This window comes from Lacerta agilis, chromosome 14 (genome assembly GCF_009819535.1).
Source record: "Lacerta agilis isolate rLacAgi1 chromosome 14, rLacAgi1.pri, whole genome shotgun sequence".
In the NCBI taxonomy this organism is placed as follows: domain Eukaryota; kingdom Metazoa; phylum Chordata; class Lepidosauria; order Squamata; family Lacertidae; genus Lacerta; species Lacerta agilis.
This window is the reverse complement of record NC_046325.1, coordinates 15,665,499-15,685,177: the sequence shown is the minus strand read 5'-3', so window position 1 is coordinate 15,685,177 and position 19,679 is coordinate 15,665,499. Positions and strand designations below refer to the sequence as shown.

Sequence of the window (19,679 nt, the reverse complement as noted above, 5' to 3'; positions counted from 1 at the left end):
ATAGTTCCCAGGATGCTTGGGGGGGGGAGTCATGTGCCTTAAATGTATGACATGTTAGGAAGACTAGATGTGGCACTAAATGTGCGGCCTGCTTTCTGCTGCTGGGGACAGGTGGGGCTTATTAGGGTACATAGTGAGGGTGGTTTAACTCCACTACAGTCCCAATGAAAATCAGGTTCCCCATACATACAATTATTCTGTTGTTGTTGTTGTTGTAGCTGCTGCTGTTGTTTTAAAAAATATTATTAAAAAAATGGAACGCTTCACGAATTTGCGTGTCATCCTTGCGCAGGGGCCATGCTAATCTTCTCTGTATCGTTACAATTTTAGTATATGTGCTGCCGAAGCGAGCACAGTTTTTAAAATTATTTTAAAAAGGACACAGCAACAACTGTATTATCTAGTCTGGTCCGAAGATGCTGTGAGGGGCAACTCTTTGAAGGAAATGTGTATTAGAGATAAAATGCACACAACAACAACAACAAGAACAACAACAAAAGTCAGAAAGGGAAGGAGACATACGCTGCTGAGCTCGCAGGCAAAATCTGTGTTGCCAGAGCAGAGGGAGAAAAAGAAAAAAGAAGTGACTGTACAAATGCAGCTCAAGACAAATTGTTTTTTATCATTTTAGATGGGGAACAAGCAGCAGGATCCAGGAGACCTAGAATTCTGGAGTACTGGGGTTTTTTTGAGAAGCCAACATCAGATTCAATTCTCAAATCCATCTTTGATGACTCCCCATTGCTATGTGACACACTCTGGATTACACCTGGCCAAACACAAACCTTCTTCGGGTTTCAATGCCACCCTCAGATCGCCAGTAACGTCCATTCCATTCCAAAGGCTACAGTTCTATGATTCTATGAGGTATAATATAGATGGTTGAATCTGGAACTGTCACAAGGTGTGAACACTGTGAACGGTGTTTTGTTTCTGTTTTTTAAAGAGTGCCTTATTCTAAGACTCACCTTTAATTCAGCAAGCAAATCCTACTGCGCCTGCCCTTTTAGCAGCATTCTTTCACTGCTCCTCAGTTCTCTCGAAAGGTGTATCTGGGGCTTCAAGCCTTGAGCCCTCTCTTCACGTTGGAAATAAAACTGTCTGCCAGATGGTGAAGAAAGTCAAGAGGATCAGAGTATGTGCTGAAAGGTACCCCGAAATTCCTAGCCTCCTCACAGGACCAGAATTTTCATTTATTCCAGCCTCTCTGAAGAGGACTAGCAGGTCTGTCTCTAGGCAAAAGAATAATAGATTGACACAAATTCAACATTAAAAAAATGGCAACATTTCAGAAACTAGTGGGAGAACATTTCAATATCCAAGGACATTCTGCTGCAGACTATAATGTTACCATTCTTCAACAAAGGAACTTTAAAAGATGTCAAGAGAGTGAAATTGTTGAACAAGAATTTATAATGTCTTTGGATTCCTATTCATTTAGGACTCAGCTGAGACCAAGTTTGTTTCCCCCCCTCTCCCTTTCCAGGTGTTAAATTAGCATAGCAAACTTAGAAAGGTTGTGTTGCCATCAATTAGCACTGCTGTGAATTAATAACAGAGCTTGCCACTTCTGCATCTGAACTTTATGCATAAACATCACTGACTGCATCACTCCTGGGCACAGATTATTTCTCTTGGCATGATGTTCCTCTTGAGTGGCACAGGGTGCAGCTCTTGCAGGGTACCCCAGGCTCTCGGCCCGTGGCAGAGGGAAGAGTGTGCCTCCCTTCAGTTCCAGGCTAGAAGCAGTTGGAGCTAGACGCTCTTTCCGGAATGGTGAAGGAAAGCCCCTGCAGCTCCTTCTCTGAAAAACTCAGTCAGGAGAGGAGTTCATCAAAAAAGTTGTGCGCACAGTACCTCAACAAACTGTGCATTTCAAAGGGACACCTTTGCCCCACCATCCTAGGGCTTCCTCCTGTGCTTTACATGCATGGTGCGCATGCAGCTGTAGTCCAAAACATCTCAAAAGGTTAGCAAAGGCTGTGTTAGGGGGTTCACCAACTGCCCCCATGATCGAGCAGCTCCTGCTCCCGTTGCTGCCACAACATAAGGGAAAATAACGCCACTGATTAAGGTAATACCTGTTTGTGCTTTTTCCAGAGAAGCAGCCATGCTAGTCACATCAAAAAGAACCAAGTCCTGTGGCACTTAAAGGATAATCAATTTTATTGTGGCCTAAGCTTTTAGGAGGGATGTGGGTGGCGCTGTGGTCTAAACAGCTGAGCCTCTTGGGCTTGCCGATCAGAAGGTCGTCGGTTCGAATCCCTGCAACGGGGTGAGTTCCCGTTGCTCAGTCCCAGCTCCTGCCAACCTAGCAGTTCGAAAGCACGTCAAAGTGCAAGTAGATAAATAGGTACTGCTCTGGCGTTTCCGTGTGCTGCTCTGGTTTCGGTGTTCCGTTGTGCCAGAAGCTGCTTAGTCATGCTGGTCACATGACCCGGAAAAACTGTCTGCGGGAAAAACGCCGGCTCCCTCAGCCTGTAAAGTGAGATGAGCGCCGCAACCCCAGAGTCGTTTGCGACTGGACTTAACTGTCAGTGGTCCTTTACCTTTTTTAAGCTTTTAGGAACTACATGTCCCCATTTCGTTAGACACATGACATGTAATCTTGTGTGGGATAGCTCAGTTGGTAGAGCTTGAGACACTTAATCTCAGGATTGTGGGTTCGAGCCCAATGTTGAGCAAAAATATTCTTGCATTGCAGGGGGTTGGACTAGATGACCCCTGAGGTCCCTTCCAACCCTACAATTCTATGATTCTAATCCTCCAGTTGCTGGGTTATTTTGCAGACAGTTTAGCTATAATTGAACTGTCACGATTTGTAATTACAGGAACATAAGGCCATTGGTCCATCTGGCTCAGTATTCTCTCCACTGACTGGCAGCAGCCAGGCATCTCTCCAGCCTTGCCAGGTGATGCCATGGATTGAACCTGGCACCTTCTGCATGCAAAGCGGTGGATGCCCTCCCTCATATTCCTTATTTCCATTTGCCTCTGACCCCAATGATTACAGCTCCCCGGTTCCTTACATCCATGTGTCCACATAAATCTGCAAGGATGGGTGACATTTAATGCATCTGATTGAAATGGACTATAATCTACGGGAGTTTATGCCATAATCAAAGTGTTTAGTTTTTAAGGAGTCACGAAACTCTGTGTTTGTGTGTGTGTGTGTGTGTGTGTGTGTGTGTGTTTACTTTTTGTGATTCTCTCTTCCCGGGGGGGGGGGAGTTAATGAGGGAATCCACCATATACGCAGCAACTAGGACCCAACTCCTGGCGCGCTTCATTCATTCCTTTCGAGTCTGATGCTGCCATCTTGGTTGAGGGAAAACAAGACAGCGCTTTTCTCTGTAGTAGAGACAGATAGGGCTGATTCACTGCGGCGGCCATTTTGGATCGGAAACGAGGCTGGGAGAGCGAGCGCGATGGAGTTCGGCTGCGGTCCCTCCCAGGTACTGAGCAACAGGGGTGCATCGCCATCCCCAAACCTGCCGCTTTCAGCCTATCTAAGGGCTCCCATTCTCCTCAGTATTGATGCTCCACAAATTCAGACAGCAATCCCTCCCTGTTATGCTTCATATATGCATCTGCACTTTATTGCTTCATAGCTTCTCAGAGAAAGAGGGGCGGGGGAGAGAGAGTATTAATTTATGTCTGTATCTTTTCCCCTTGTACATTTTAATAGGATCCAAGTATTGGTGCAGCAATGTTTTCTTTATATGTACCTATATATGAAAAATAGTCTGGATCCTGGAAGGATGCAGTTAGTCACTTTTGACGAAAACTATATATTGTAACAGCGGCTAACAAAACAGAGATCATCTTAAATTCACATAGCAAAAGGTTTCTGTATTGCTCTGATATCTTGTGTGTCACATAAGAGCAACCGCAGCAGAAGCAGAAACAATTTGCTGTAAAAAGTTAATGTCTGTTATGTTTGTCGCAGTGATGTATGCAGGTTTTAAAAATTTGTATGGTCCGTCTTGCTTGCTTATGAAAGATAATCACAAAGTCAGGTTGAAGTCATGGTGAATCTCCAAGTTAACTCCAATTCAGGAGAGGGGTTGCGGTGATTCTTGTGTACATTAAAGACATGGTACTACTAAACAGGGACTCCTCCATCTGTTCTTCTTGCTGCACATTCATGACGACCTATGCGCATGATGCTATCACAGTGGGCAGACAGGATTCAACTTTCAATCCTGTTTGTGGGGTAGTCACATTCCTCTGTTTCCAATCGGGTGCACATCAGCCTCCTGCTGATAATTCTGTAATTTTTATGCCACACATGTTCCGGTTTAATTTTGTCCCACTTTTGTTGCTCTACAGAACGATCATGTGGTAGTATCAGGGAAGCATTGCAAGCTAAAGCAGAATAAGTCCACCACTATTTTTGTGTCAAAGAACATGTTGCGGATGAAACTTGCAATAGAACAACAGTCAGGAGAGGCCCACAAAATGTAATCCTCCTCCTAACAGGAATTCCATGAGCCAGTATGGGTGTGTGCTGCCCCCTGTGGGCCAGAGATGGAGGCATGAAGAAGGAGCACAGATATAGCTTGCAGCTGACACAGCAGCAATGCCCTGGTATCTCCTTCTTGAACATGAGAAGCAGAGATTTCTGGGAGAGCACGGGGCGCTTGTGCAGTGTAAAATCAGAAAGGAGCCTCGCTGGTTTGCTGGCAGGGGGAGGTGTGTGGGCTTCTTGGAAACACAGAATCCCTTGTTTCTTTGGGACGGCAAAGAGGCAAGCTTGGACTTTTCAAGGCTTATCTATTTATACGTACATAAATTTCTATACACTAAATGAAAAGGGGGAGATCTTCTCAGAGTGGTGCAAATAAAATTAAAGATAAAAGCAAAGATCAGAAGAATGTAAAACTGCTCACTTGGCAGCGTAACTTTGCAAAAATAAAAAGGTTTTTAAGCTAGAGTAAAAAAGCAAATCAACAAATTGAATAAATTCCACAGTATGGTCTGCTGTGCTCAATTCCATGTGGCACAAGGGACCAGTTAGCAATGCTACTGCAGAAGGTATCAGAATAACAGGTAAGGAATAGATAGAGAAAGGTGGTCCCAAGGTTTTTATACACTCAACACCTTCAATCTGGCCCAGTAGCACATTAGAAGCCGGTGCAGATCCTTAAGTGCAGATAACCAGCTCCAGTCAACAGCCAGAGGTTGGGGTTCCAGTTTTCCATGACTGCAGCAGAGTAACTTGCATGCCACAAGAAATCGTTTAAGTGCAGACAAGAAATCATTAAGAAGTCATTATGTGCAGACTCAAAGCAGCCATTCACAGGCAGAGGCAGAGCCAAGGAGTGGGTCTGGCTTGGGGGAGAGTCTCAAGGTCCAAGTAAAGAGGGCATTTGGTCCTTGAGCCTGAGGCTCTCTGTCCCAGCTTTAGACACACTGTGCCTGCCACTATCCCTGTATTTAATTCTTTATCGGTTTGGCTTGTTGTGGGGTGGGGTTGAGGGTTGCCTGAAGAATGGGATAAAAATATATATTTAATAAATCGAATCACTCCTATTTCAAGATACCAGATACCAAAGATATACCTGCCCAAGTATTTAAACTTCTTCCTCGGCCCCCAGCTCTTCGATAGGTTCCCAAAGCCACTTACACAGTTAAAAAACCCACACCCCACAAATAAAATCCAACAATAATAATGTACACAGTAAAGCAGTTCGGTGAATAAAAATCCCGGTTGAAGCTAAAAGATTCAGGTAAGTAAGTAAGTAAGTAAGTAAGTAAGTAAGTAAGTAAGTAACCCACTTAAGGCGGCTCCCAACAGAATATTAAAAACATGATAAACCATCAAACATTAAAAACTTTCCTAAACAGGGCTGCCTTCAGATGTCTTCTAAAAGTCAGAAAGTTGTTTATTTCCTTGACATCTGATGGGAGGGTGTTCCACAGGGCAGGCACCACCACCGAGAAGGCCCTCTGCCTGGTTCCCTGTAACTTCACTTCTCACAGGGAGGGAAATGCCAGAAGTCCCTCAGAGCAGTGACCGGGCAGAATGATGGGGGTGAAGACTGCTTCAGGTATACAGGGCCGAGGCCGTTTGGGGCTTTAAAGGTCAGTACCAACACTTTGAATTGTGCTCGGAAAGACCACTGTAGGTCTTTCAGGATAAAACAGTTTGGCATGGGAAGGATGGAGGACAGAGATGACACCAGGTGAGCAAATTTGTTACCGTGCCCTTAGCCTTTCAGGGCACTACATTTCCCAGAGCTTCTTGGGAAGGGGGCGAAGTGGCACCAAAGGCCAGGAATAAGGATGACCCTTGAAGCAAACGCAGCCTGTCAACCACTGTTGAAATACCAATAAGCCAATCTTTGTCCAATAGGCCTTCTCTCTGGTCCTGGTGAACTGGTTGTGACAGCTGAGCAGGTGAAAAACACCATCACGTCACCCTGTTGCGAGGGCATGGCTGCATTGCATGACCACGGCGCATACTGCATACCAGAAGGAGGACATGCCCTGAAGAGGCTTGTGAGGGAGTTGCAGGACACAGCCCACCGCCAGAGCGAGCGCCTTCTTAGCCTGCAGGGAGCGGTGGAAGCCAACCAGAAGGAACACCAAGAGCTGAAGGTGAGGGTGACCGGTGACTAATAATAATAATAATAATAATAATATGCTGCCCATCTTGACCGGGTTTGTCCCAGCCACCCTGGGAGTCTTCCAGTAAAATATAAAAACACAATAAAACATAAAAACGTCCTTATGCAGATGTCTCCTTAAAGTCAGTTATAGGTAGGTAGCCGTGTTGGTCTGCCATAGTCAAAACAAAATAAATAATTAAAAAAAAATCCTTCCAGTAGCACCTTAGAGACCAAATAAGTTTGTTCTTGGTATGAGCTTTCGTGTGCATGCACAAAAGTCAGATAGTTGTTCATTTCCTCGGCATTTGACGGGAGGGCGTTCCACAGGGCGGGTGCCACTGCTGAGAAGGCCCTCTGCCCGGTTCCCTGTTACCTCACTTCTTTCCATGAGAGAAATGGCATAAGGCCCTCGGAGCTGGACTTCAGTGTCCAGGCTGACTAGGTGGGCAGGGAGCAGAGTTGGGTGGGGGCAACTTTATGGAAAGCCATGCCAACGCCGCCATTTTTTCTTCGCCCCCCCCCACACACAGGAGAGCACGGACGGCGAGAACTGGGCTCTCCTTTCCCGCCTCGGAGAGCGCGTCTCGCAGCTGGAGGAAGAGAACCGGAACCTACGCTGGGAGCGGGAGCAGCTGGAGTCCGCAGGGCGCCGCATGCGCAAGGAGCTGGATGCCAGCGGCGCCACCGTCCTCTCGCTGAGCAGGCAGCTGAGGGGGCAGCGCGAGGCCCAGGCGCACCACGGGGCCTTCTCTCTCGAGAGCGTCAAGGGCGACGGCAAGCGGCTGAGGTTCTACACGGGCTTCGACGGGTATCCCCGCTTGGCGGCCTTCCTGGACTTCCTCCTCGAGGGCAAGCAGGGGGAGTTGGGGAGCCCGGAAGGCAGCCCCCACAGCGCCCTCAGCCCCGACAACCAGCTCTTCCTGGTGCTCGTCCGCCTGCGCCTGGGCCTGCTGCTTCAGGACTTGGCCTTCCGGTTCCACATCTCCGAATCCACGGCCTCCCGCTACTGGGCCAGCTGGACGGAGCTCATGGAGCGGAGGTTGAGACAAGTGAGTAACGCAGGGCGAGAGCCCCTCCTTTCTACACACCCCAGAAAAGCAATACCAGAGTTAACGAGAGGTGCAAAATGGCGCTTGTGAAACGAGCATAGAATAATGGGGTGGGGACTAAAGGGAGGGTGGTAAGGAGCTTTCAAATGGTGTATGGCCGCAGCTTTTGCTAATAAGGGTGGTCTTCTGAGGCTTTTGAGGTAATAATTCCCATCAGCACCCATCAGGAGGGTGCAAGGCTGGTTGAGAAGGGCCTCATGCCACAGTCCTGCACTGCCCCCTGGTGGATGCATTCCAGAGGTCCAGTTCACACTGTTCTCCCAGCCCCCGTAAAAAGCACATGCGCCCATCTATTGTCTATGGTTTGGGTTTCCCCATCCCTCCCACCCACCCACCCCGCTTAATTTTTAGGTTGTAGCCCCTCCCAACTTCCTTGAATTCAGTAGTAAAAATGGTACTCAAGAGCACAAATCCCAATGAAAATTAACCACGCTGTGAAGTCCCCGTTAAAATTAAGTGGTGTATGTTAGCCACAACAAACTGGTCCTATTGGTTTTCAAAGGGACTTCACAACTTTTCTGTGGATTTGGACCGCGGCATGTGTCCTTGCTTTCCAATTTCTTTTGCCCCCATCAGTTCTCAAATCAAAACAGGAGGCAGAACTACTGCACCATTTCCTGTTGACCCTCTCCTCATTCCTTGGAACTCGCAATCCAGAGATGAGAGCCCCCAGCCATCCAGCAATTTGGCCTATGTTTGCATGCATCTTTCGCAGCACGAGGGCCACATTTCTTTCTGGGGGCCATGTGCTAAAGGTGGGTAGGGGAGCAAATATAGCTTACCTTTGTACAGCAGGCTAGTTTTTCTGCATACCCACTATCTCCTGTCCAGGCAAGCAAGAGGTCTTATCAAAGATCAAGAATTCAGGCAGGCAAAAGCAGTTAAGGAGCAAAGCAGGGCCAGTGAGGAGTGTGGCTTAGGGAGAGGGGTGTGGCCTAGGGAAGAGTCCCAAGGGCCAGGTAAGAGTAGCTTGGAGGGCCAGATTCGTCCCAGAGTCTGAGGTTCCCCATTACTGTTTTGACCTAGTAATGCCTTTGTCAGAGGCAGTCATGCTTCTGAAAACAGTACCGGTTTCTGGAAGTCGGGTAGCAGGGAAAGAGGGTGCTGCTATGCTCAGATCCTGCTTGCAGGCTTCCCCCCGGCTTCTGATGGGCCACTGTGAGAACAGCATGCCGGACAAGACGGGCCGCTGTCCTGATGCAGCAGGCCATTCTTAAAGATGCGTTCTTCTCCCTCCAGATCCCAGTCGCCTGCAGCCAGCGCTACATAGATGCTTTCAAGCCACAGCAGCCACTCAGGCACCATGACGTGCCGCTGGTGGCTCTGGACTGCGCAGAACTGTTGTTCGAAGCCCAGGGGCGGTCAAGAGGCAGAGGAGGAGATGCCCCTCAGGTTCCCAGGGCTCGGTACTCTGTGCACGGCTATGCTCTGGCTGCTCCCAGCGGCTTCCTGACGTTCAGTGCCGGGACTGGCAAAGAATTGCCTGTGTTGCCGCCGTTCCTGCAGGCAGGGCCTGTGGAGCTGACAGCCCAGCAGGAGGCGGCCAAGAGGCAAGTGCTGAGCTTGCGGAGCCTGACGGACAAGGCTTTTGGCTACCGCTTCCTGCGTGTTGTCCACCCGCAGAACATGGAGGGCCAAGTGGGCAGGGCGTGGACCATTTCTTGCTACCTGGCTTGCCTGCTGCACGACCCCATGGGGCTAGGCTAGGGCAAAGGAGTCCTGCGCCCCCAACTGCTCCTATTCCCACATCTGCATTGTAATTTTATTGCTGGGCCCTGCTTGGGTATGTCAGAATCCATGCTGCAGAATGAATGCACACATTTTAGGACACCTGTGTTTCTGCTTTCCTTGACCACCAGAGATAGTAACCAGGAAACTTATCCAAAATTCATTTGATATCTTGGTTGAGCACCCCCAGACCCAACATTTAGCAGTACTTTTATCTAAAAAAGAGTCTTCCCTAAACTGTATTTTAAAATTCTAGCTCAGTAACTGATAGGCATCGGCAGGGGTGCTTTTTTCAACCATCATGTCTCCCACTCTCCAGCTCCTGCAAATACTTCTCTTTAAGAAGTCTTCTCCCCTCCTTCCATGACACTTTTCTTTTATGTCTGACATTTCCAAACACTTCTTTATCATCACTGGGATAGCCGCACCACTAATTTCGCTACGCTACGTTTGCTCTCATGTTTTAAGAAAACAAAGTATAATTATTGGGTCATGTTCAGAGAAAGACTGACATTCAGGCAAACCAGATGTCATTGGGTCTACAACCTGCCTTTACAATCTTCCTATGCTTGACTGTCTTAACAAATGACACAACATGGGGTTTTTAATTTATATTCAGAATAGCAAATTTAATCCAGCACATCACAGCCTTCAAATATTTCAAGATCCAATCTAGTTTTTGTAGCCTCGACTGGCACGGCGACCTCGAGCCCGCTCAAACTTGCGGCCCTTGGATCTGATGTATGGCCTGCAAAGTGGAAAATGTAAGAGGAGTTAGTAACACAAATAGGAGCCTACTCTTGCTTAGTAGATACACTGCTTTAGGAAGGAGATGCACACACAGTAGCCTCTGAATTCAGAGGTGCTGCAGAATCGTGGGGCTCTCTTGCTCCCACCTTCTATCTTTCACCTCCCTAACCCCCAAAAGTCTCACCCCTCCCACATAATTTAACTGTCCTAGCTGCCTCTCCCACTTCTAAAGTACAGAGAGAAAGAGGCAAATGCGGGGGTAGGTCATGGCCACGGCTATACAGTGGTACCTCTGGTTGCGAACGGGATCCGTTCCGGAGGCCCGTTTGCAACATGAAAAGAGCACAACCTGAAGCGCTGAATCTGTGAATGTGCATGATTTGGTGCTTCTACGCATGTGCGAAGTGCTGAACTCGGAAGTAACCCGTTCCGGTACTTCCAGGTTTGGCACTTTCGTATCCCATGACGAATGCAACCCGCAGCGAACGCAACCAGAGGTATGACTGTATTGCAAACCATGCAAGAGAATGTGTCTCCAAAGGCAGGCTACGTGAAGCTGGAATTCTCTCTTTATATTACCAAATCCTTTTAAGCAAATTAAACCTATAGGTGCTGCAGTTGAAATACCTGGGACTGGGTGTGGGAAGCCTGTTTAAATGCTCACATGATGGCCTAATTAACTCTCTTAGGGGCAGCTATGAGATTCAGAACGCTATGGTGAGACTTCCAAGACTTGATTCCTTGGAAGAATGGGATTCAAAGGTCAGAAAAGGGAGGAAAAGAGAGAGCATGTGCCTTTTAGGGTCTTTTGTTAAGTATCATACTGAAGCTATACCACAGAAGAACAGGAAGTAATAAAGTGATTGTGTAAACAGGAAAAAAGTTGTATTTTTTCCTCAAAAACCTACAATTATCTTGAAGTGCAGCCCAGCTTTAGGCAAATACAGGTAAATGGGAAGAGGCTAGCAGGAGACCTGGAGCCTGAGGTACTCACTTAGTGTGGCTGTGTGGGGTTCCAGGGGCCTTGCCGAAATGCCTGTAAACTTCGCGAGCCTTCCTGGGTCCTGCAGGAGGCAAGTCAGAAGAGATGCTTTAGTCATACTGAGGCATCAGCAGCAAACTAGCATCTGCAAGAACTTTGCAAGCATCGAGAGCTTGGTACCATCCTCCTGACTCACCAGAAAGCAGCACAGTTCCTTGGCCCTTGGGGGCAGCCATGGCCAACTGGTCAAAAGTCATGATCTGGCCACCAGCTTTCAGGATGCGGGTACGGGCTCCTCGGGTCACTCTCAGGGCGCAAACCTTGGAGGAAAATGGAAACGGGTTGCAACGTGAGATGAAGCATGTCATTTGTTTGCTCCAAAAATAGAATTTACACCTTCATCTATACCCCAACCTAATTATTATAACTAGGGATGCAATTAATTGACTCAAAACTTTCTGATTGGCTAAAAGGATGCTCTCCTGATTAACCAGGCAGCAGATTTGGAATGCTTATTTAATTAATGAACTAAAACTCATAAACAGATCACAATTCAAGCGATGGCCAGTCATCAACTGCAAGTACAATTATAAGATGCATGTGCCAACCACTTCCATGCCATCACATGCTTATTAGGCATTCCTATACACCTCCAGTTTTCAAGGCTGTCAAGACAACATCCCTCTTGCTGCCTAAAGCCTCTTGAGCTCCCGCCCTTTGAACAGCTCCTCCACCAACAACTAGCCAAGCTACCTTCAGTTTGGGGATTTCCTGGATGCGAACATCATCGGTCACTGTACCCACCACGACAGCAGTTTTGTTCTCCCGGCCTGGGAGCTTCATCTTACGGATCTGGAGAGGGAGGAAGAGTGATCACAGTGAATGTGCACGTATTAGCTGTCTGAACAGCAGGCAGTGGTTTAACTATATGACAAGGAGTGGGCTCCCTTTTGATATATGAATGTGCACCCTTGCACGCTCAGGTTACTTTAACTGGGACAGCAGAATGGATCTGCCTCTCCATTTCCCCCTATAACTTGCATTAGCGTGATCAGCTGCATATCTCACTAGATTTACTGGGCCACCAACCTGCACAGCAACCCACTGCTTTGGGGTTGGGGAAAGAGTGCATTGCCCTTTTTAGTTTAGAAAAAAAAGTGAGGTGGGGGGGGGCGCAACATAATAAAGACGTGGAGAGGGAAAAGTTATTCTCTCCCTCTCTCATAATACTAGAACCTAAGCAGCTGAAAGTTGGAAGATCCAGGACAGGGAAAAGAAAGCCTTCACAATATGCATACTTAAAACTATGGTATTTGTTCACAGAAGGTGCAACTAACTGGAGGGTATCAATGGCTACTAGACACAATGGATATATTCCACCTCCACTGTCGGAGGTAGTATGCCTCTGAACAACAGTTGCTGGGAATCACAAGCAGGGAGAGTGCTGGTGTTGTTCTCAAGTTCTGCCTGTGAGTTTCTCATAGGCATCTGGTTGGCCACTGTAGGAACAGAATGCTGCACAAATTGAACATTTCGACAGATCTAGCCAGGCTCTTCTGATACCCTTAAATAGGGAAAAGCCACACCATGGGCCACATAGTCCTGCTCCTTTCCTTTCTTTCTGCCTTGCTCCACTGCTTGAACAATGTTGGCAAAGTCACACCAGAGGTGGCTGTTTATTCCTGAACTTGGATCTGGAGGGGTGGTGTGTTATGATAAAGCGAAAGATAGCAACTGAGAATTCCTATGTAGGGCATCCTGTGGAAGTATATAAAAAAAGAACGATAAAGAGATTGGGAGGGGAAATCTGCACTTACCATGCGGGAAACAGACAACGGAGGCCTGTTGGTGCGGCTCATAAAGAGCCGTTTCAGTATCACCTTGTTGAATTTTGCATTGGTCCGCCGAGCAAGAAATCTGTAGAGCTGAAGAGGCAACAAAGGGGTTGACAGGATACTTGGGAGTCCCGTTGGCCTGCCCCTTTGCCCTCCCTTTCCACAATTCAGCTTCCAGCCCAACAACTAGCCTCCAAATATAATCCACTAATTCTGTTTTTCCACAGCAGGTCAGTCCCCCGCCCCAGCCTCCCAAACTCCTTAGAGCCTTACTTCTGTAAAAAGACTCACATATTCCAGTATGCCATCACCACACAAATAAGCATGGTTGAAAGGGGGGGGAGGGAGAAAATGACCTGCGGGAATTCTGGCTCTTAGCCATCTCTGAAACCAAAGGTTTTCAATTGCACTGGTTCTCACCTTGACCAGGAGGCGAAGGTAGATATCCTGACTCTTAGGCTCTTTGCGTCGAACCTTCCGGTCCTTGTTGTGGCGTATGTCGACTCCCTGGGACCAAGAAAGAGAAGCTGTCACGTAAGTGGGTTTGTGCGAGAATCTACCAGACATGCCTATATACAACCACACACCCCTCCTGAGATATAGAAATGTTGGGTTTCTTTATGACTGGGCAGCATATACTGTGCCAGCCTTCACCAACCTGATGCTTTCTTCCCAGGGAACTCTGGGAATTGCAGCTCTCTGAGGGGGAATAGAAGCCTCCTACAACTCTCAGCACCCTTAACTAACTACAGTTCCTAACATTATTTGGGGGAAGCCAAGGCCATATAAAGTGGCCCAATAGAGCTTTAAAGGTATAGTACTGGTGGCGGTAAGTTCCATTGATAATAGTGGAACTTACTGCTTAGTAAATATGCACAAAACTGCAGAGTTAATTTTGGTGGCAATTTCCCCCTCAGCCTCATTTTTTCCTTCTGTAGATGAAACAATCCCTCACATAAAGGGGCTTGTGACGACAATCAATGTTCACAGACTTTGGAACATTTTGTATGCTATAAAGTGTTGTCAACTAGTTGTCAACTCAAACTTCTCTCTTTGACCAGAAGCTTAGGTAAGAGAAGATGGGAAGGAAACTACAGTACTCTCAAAATTGCACATGACAGCACTAATGCGATAGGTTGTGACAGGGGTCCATTTGGTTCAGCAGTGTCAACAACGATGGATAGCAGCTCTCCAGGGTCTCTCCCAGCCCTGACTGGAGAGGCCAGTGATTAAACCTGGGACCTTCCACATGTAAGGCATGTGCTGTACCGTGTTAGCTGCAACCCCCGCCCCCCAAATGAGCAATGTGCAAGAGGAAAGAAGTACAAGGATTACACTAATCTAATTACAATAAGCAACTAGATGCAAACCATTTTGCAAGTACAATGTCAAATGCAAAAGAATGTTTCTGGAATAACTGAATACTGGGCTGGTGGCCCAGCTGCACCCCTATCTGGTCAGGGACAGCTCAACTACTGTTGACTATGTTCTGGTAACCTTTAGGCTAGATTACTGCAACATGTTATAAGTAGGGTTGCCTCTGATGATGGTGCAGAAACTTCAACTAGTGCAGAATTCAGTGGCCAGGTTGCTCAGCAGCGCAACATGGTTTGAGCATATTACACTAATCCTGGCCCAATTGCACTGGCTGCCAATTAGTTTCTGGGCCCAATTCAAAGTGCTGGTTTTGACCTATAAAGCCTTAAATGGCTCTGGACTGCAATATCTCATGGGGCACCTCTCCCCATAGGAACCTACCAGGACCCTGATATCATCCTGAACCCTCTATGAAGGTCTGGAGAGTGGCAACATAAGAAGGCCTTTTCTTTAAATGTGTTTGAGAGGGATTATTGGTTTGTTTTTATTCTTATTTTGTCCGTTTTATATTGTGAACTGCCCTGTGATCTGTGGATGAAAGGTGGTATATCAATTCAATTAACAGTAATAGTAATAATACAACCTAGAAGTTGATATTCAAAACAAATTTGTTTGTGGTCTAAGTTGCTTGTTACTGCATGTAGTTTAATAAGGGGGTTCCCTTTCTGTTGTTTCATGACAGGTACCCCAAACTGATGTGAAAGTACATGTTCATCTTCTACACATGTGAGCTCCATTCATCCAAGCCATTCTTTCACATCAGAACCTGCTAAAAGCCTGCATGCTCACCTCCCACATGCCCAAAGGACCCACCACACTATGCCCCCTTTCTCTATTGCCAATACCCAGGGCTAATGGCTACCCACAAAATCCATTCCCAGTGCAACTGCCCCATTCCCTACTTCTAAGATGCCCCCCTTCCCATTCACACCTGCATGGATAAAAGTTGTTACACAAAAGTAAACATCATCTTCCGTACGCCTTTCTGACTATAGCTACACTTACTGCTGCTGCTATGCTGTAAACCTCATTGGTTGGCACCAGGAATGGGCAACCGGCAACCGTTCAAGATGATGCTGGACAGAAACTCCCACTGTACCTAATCACTTGACCTTATTCGTTGGCATTGATGGGAGCTGGAGACCAACAACATCCAGAAGGGTCACAGGTCATTTGTTTATTGGTAACAGTAAATTAAAACCCCATCTCCGTTCTATAGCTATTATGTTCCTCGTGCAAAGGCTGAACATCCACACTCTTAGGTTCTTAAGGGGTACTCAGCTTTGTAAGGCTGAAAAGTGCAGCATTTCTAGAACCCAGGAAGCTGCCCTATAGTCAGATCATTCGTTCATCTAGCTCAGAACGGTCCACATTGACAGGCAGCACCTCTCCCAGGTTCCAGGCAAAAATCTCTGCCAGCCCTACCTGGAAATGCCAGGGACTGAAATTGGTACTTTCCACAGGCCAGGCAGATGCCCCGCCACTGAACTACGACCCTTCCCAAAATGTCGAGATCAATACAGCAATAACTATAAATGCCAAAGACGCAAAGACGTTTTAAGAGAACGGCTACGTTTCAGCTCGGTATTTAGAGCAAACTTTTCTGAAAAAGCACGCCGCGGCTTCTCGTCTGCCTTCTTTTTTACCATATGAGCCCGTAATCGTGTTCTAGATGAGACGTGTTTTATTTCCCCCGTGTAATGTCAGGACGTGCACACACGCGTGTAGACTTCCTCTGGCCGATCCTAAGCGGCTCCCGCAACGCTCCTAGGCCCCAAATCCATCCTGCTCCTAAAGAGACACAACACACACAGACCCTCCGCGGTGGTGTCTCTCCAGGCACCGGCTGAGCCCGCCAATACTAGTCTCCCCGGGCACCTCAAGCCCTTCTCCACACCGGCACGGCATCACCCGCTGTCCACACCGCCTCCCCGGGAAGGATTGCAACCGATTGACCTCCCACCTCCCTCCGATATCAGGACTCACCATGGCAGCGTCAGCGGCGCCCGGAAAAAAAGGGAAAGGAAGAGGCTGCAGAAGCGCAAAGAATTGTGGGGAAGGAAGGGGCGAGACGGGAGGAAGGGGCGTGGCTTTTGTTCTCTATAGTGATTCTATGCACCATAGACATACGACAGCTGTAGACTGACAATTCCTTGGGCCGAAGACGGAGCTTCCTCGTTTCTTTTATTTATATCGTTTCCACTACACCCCTTCCTCGATAGGAAACGAAAGAGAAATCTCAAAGCTGATGCCGGGCAGCAACATGTAGTAAATACCGTCCGCCCACCCGAAAAAGTAGAAACAAAGACAGGATTTCAATGCTCTTTCAAGCTAAGGTCTGATTGTGTGTGCAAGGAAAATGTAAAATGGGATGCTACAGCTCTGCAATGTAATCCGGCTGTTGTTATTCCCATATTGCGGTTGGGTGTGTCAGAACCACTGTGTATGATGCTGTCCATAGTTCCCCAACCATCCATTCTTTATTGATTGCAGTGGTATCATCATCATCATCATTTTACATACCACTTAGTGCCAAAATAGGCTTCCAGCATGAGTAACATAAACATTAAAAAATAAACGTTCATAATTAAAATACCCAATAAAATAATCCCATTAAAACAACACAGCAATAACAACAGGAAACTATACAGTAAGCACATGGTGTTATCAACATGCAATCAGTAAGTTGAACATAATAATTATTATGTTTTTATGTCATTCCAATCTCTGAGTGCTGCTGTGAGATTCCAGGGGTTCCAGGCACTTACTCAGGGTTCCAGTTTCCTATAGAATGCAGCACAGCGGAGAATGTGGTTTCTTTAGGATGTATGGTTTATTTACACATATATCCAACCTGAGCCTACAATGGAGAGGCTCATGGCATTATCAACCCTAAAGTGTCTTGCTTCTCCCATAGTCACAGCTTCTCACTCTGCCTTTCCAGGCTGCAGCTTTTGCCTCCAGCTTCTAGCTCACATAATTCAGCTCTTCACTCTGTCCTTTGGTCTTTGTAACTAACAGAGTTGGGGGGGGGGAAGGTCCACTCATTGCCCTCTGGCACAGAGCTACACTCTTCGTCCCTCATAAAGAACTCTTTAGCAAGCCATTACCAGGCTGGCCTGGCTATTCCAGGAACTGAATCTGTGCTGGATCCAGAAATTAGAAGGGGACCCAGGCATTCAGCCTAAACTGCCTCAACCCCTCCAACTCATAACAATATAGCAGGGTATCTAGACTAGATCTTAGTTTCAGGTGAACTTGCTTCACCAGCAATGTCTGGGAAAAGTTGGGGGAGCCAATAGGAAAATCCCTTGGAAAGCTGCTTGAAAGAAGGATGCAATAGAGGGTGCCCTTATGGAAAGCGACTTGTTCGACTCATTTGGTGTTCACGCGAAGAGAAGCAACAAACCAAAGCCTGCATTCCAGTAACAAAAATGGTTGCTATCTTTTTTTTTGGGGGGGGGGGGAGTTCTCGCGCCTTCACCACTTCAAAGATGCGAATACGTGAACTACCGTGAGGCATACCCTTGTCCCTCACTTAAGATGGCCACCAAGCGATTTGTTGCACGTAGTCGTAGAGCGAAGCATTGAAAATTCGCCCGCGTCCAAAATGGCCGCTACGCCTTCCTTTCCCCCTGGCCCGGACTGAAATGCCATCCTTTTCACTCACTAAAGATGGCCGCCATTTATTATGGAAACAGAATCAAGTCTTTTTCTCGCTGTGACCTTGCCCCCACTACAAAACCCTGCGACCTCTCCCTTCTTTAAAACCCGCACGCGGCCTCCTTCTAATGTTACGGCATTATGAAGCTTGCTATGCATAGAGCGGCTCCCTTCCCTTAATGACGATGGCCCCCTCCGCTGCCTCCCCGCACCTTTGCCCTGGACAAATATGGCAGCCTCCACCCATTGCCACCAATGCCGCCCCATCTGACTCGGCGGTGGGCAGGGGCGGCATTCCTGAATGGGCCGGCGAAAGGTCCTCTCTCTCTCTCATAGGCGAAGGGCGAACTCTCCCCGCCCCCTTTCCACCCGACTCATCCCTCCCCCCAGGTAGAAAACAGAGCACTTCCTAGTTGAGCATGAGAAGGAGCTTGGAGCTGTGAGAGGCAGGAGGGAGGGAGCGAAAGCCAAAGGAGCGAGCGAGAGAGAGGCGGGTGGCGGGAGAGCGAACAGGAAGAGGATGGCAGGGAAAAGGAACTGCTGAGCGGGGCCGGGGACCGTCGCCTGTCAGGTATTGGAGGGAGGGGCTCGAAAGTGCACGGAGCTGCTGGTTTTCCTTTATTGTCCCCCATCCCCACCGCTCGCTCTTCCAAGACGCTGCTCCACCGACTCCAAGCAGGCACTGATTCTCCTCAGTGTGGTCTTGTATGCTTTGGACAAAAGGCGCCTGGTGGGGGTGAGTTGGGCGCCTCCTTTTTTGGTGTGTGGTGGTGGGGATACTTCATAGTCCCCCTGCATCCGCACTACGTTTTTATAGCACTTTAGGGGGGGAGCCTTTCTTTCCCGTCCTTTCGATTTCATTTATAAGCTTGTGGTGGTGAAATAACTTAAGCCTTCTCTTGCCCTCCACTCGTTTAAAATAGTGGTGTTAGGTGATGAAGGCGATATACAATCGGGATAATAGCTTAAGCTCTTTTAAAAGTTGAGCTGCCAAAGTATGCTGGTATGAAATGCTAGGCAAGTCCTTCTTTTAAAAAACCGGCAGCCTCCAAACCTGGCCTCCAGCTCAAGTTCTATATGCAGCATTTTCCAAATAGTATTCCCACATTTCTTTTGTTTCCTTTTTCCTCCTTAGCACCATCACCTGAACAGCTGAAACTTCTTTGGCATCCTTTGTTATGTTATTGGACTTGGGATCTCTTCCCAGTGAGACCTGCATATCCTCAGTGACTCATTTGGATTCATTAGAGTCTCATAGCTGGGACACCGTCCTGACTACATTCTTCAAATCCTTGCCTGAAGGTGAAAATCATATTACTGTATTTGAAAACACCCGAAAAGTACCTGTTTGCTAGGGAATGCAAACATTTTTTAAAAAACCTTTGTTAGCTTTTATCTCATTTCTTTCCCCTGCTCTTTACCCAAATAGCAGGGCTTCCTTTTTTCTTTCTTGTTCTAAATTTGTAGTAGCTCAGACAAGTTGGTTTTCGGTCCTGTAGGCTTTTGATGTGGCCCTGCCCCATAGCATTCTTTTTTGTGAAGAAGCAAGAGGAGAAAGGTGTTTGTGTATACACTGCCCCCCTTCAAAACTTTTTGTTAGTTTTTTTTTACTGACACAAAG

The 19,679-nt window shown here is 47.4% G+C and overlaps 2 protein-coding genes and 1 non-coding gene across 3 annotated transcripts; 1 reads left to right on the top strand and 2 right to left on the bottom strand.

The window, feature by feature from the left end:
* Positions 1-247: 247 nt before the first annotated feature.
* On the bottom strand, positions 248-354 carry LOC117059493. Its single transcript, XR_004427913.1, has one exon. It is a non-coding gene; the product is annotated as a U6 spliceosomal RNA (small nuclear RNA).
* A 5,786-nt stretch (positions 355-6,140) lies between these two features.
* On the top strand, positions 6,141-9,452 carry LOC117058535. Its single transcript, XM_033169756.1, has 3 exons — positions 6,141-6,603; positions 7,145-7,663; positions 8,963-9,452. The coding sequence occupies exons 1-3, from the start codon at positions 6,439-6,441 to the stop codon at positions 9,428-9,430; spliced, it is 1,152 nt and encodes a 383-aa protein (XP_033025647.1). The 5' UTR covers positions 6,141-6,438; the 3' UTR covers positions 9,431-9,452.
* Positions 9,453-10,048: 596 nt separating this feature from the next.
* On the bottom strand, positions 10,049-16,492 carry RPL18 (ribosomal protein L18). The gene is made up of 7 exons (XM_033169757.1): positions 16,382-16,492; positions 13,439-13,525; positions 13,001-13,108; positions 11,937-12,035; positions 11,380-11,503; positions 11,196-11,265; positions 10,049-10,199 (listed from the first exon to the last, which is right to left on the bottom strand). The coding sequence occupies exons 1-7, from the start codon at positions 16,382-16,384 to the stop codon at positions 10,124-10,126; spliced, it is 567 nt and encodes a 188-aa protein (XP_033025648.1). The 5' UTR covers positions 16,385-16,492; the 3' UTR covers positions 10,049-10,123.
* Between the last annotated feature and the right edge of the window lie 3,187 nt (positions 16,493-19,679).

Coding starts and splice junctions, on each gene's coding strand:
- LOC117058535 (XM_033169756.1), top strand. CDS start 6,439: ATGGCTGCATTGCATGACCACGGCGCATACTGCATACCAGAAGGAGGA. Junction 6,604..7,144: donor AGGAACACCAAGAGCTGAAG/GTGAGGGTGACC, acceptor CCCCACACACAG/GAGAGCACGGACGGCGAGAA. Junction 7,664..8,962: donor TGGAGCGGAGGTTGAGACAA/GTGAGTAACGCA, acceptor TTCTCCCTCCAG/ATCCCAGTCGCCTGCAGCCA.
- RPL18 (XM_033169757.1), bottom strand. Junction 12,036..13,000: donor CGTTGTCTGTTTCCCGCATG/GTAAGTGCAGAT, acceptor CTCCCTCTCCAG/ATCCGTAAGATGAAGCTCCC. Junction 11,266..11,379: donor AGGAACTGTGCTGCTTTCTG/GTGAGTCAGGAG, acceptor TGCCTCCTGCAG/GACCCAGGAAGGCTCGCGAA.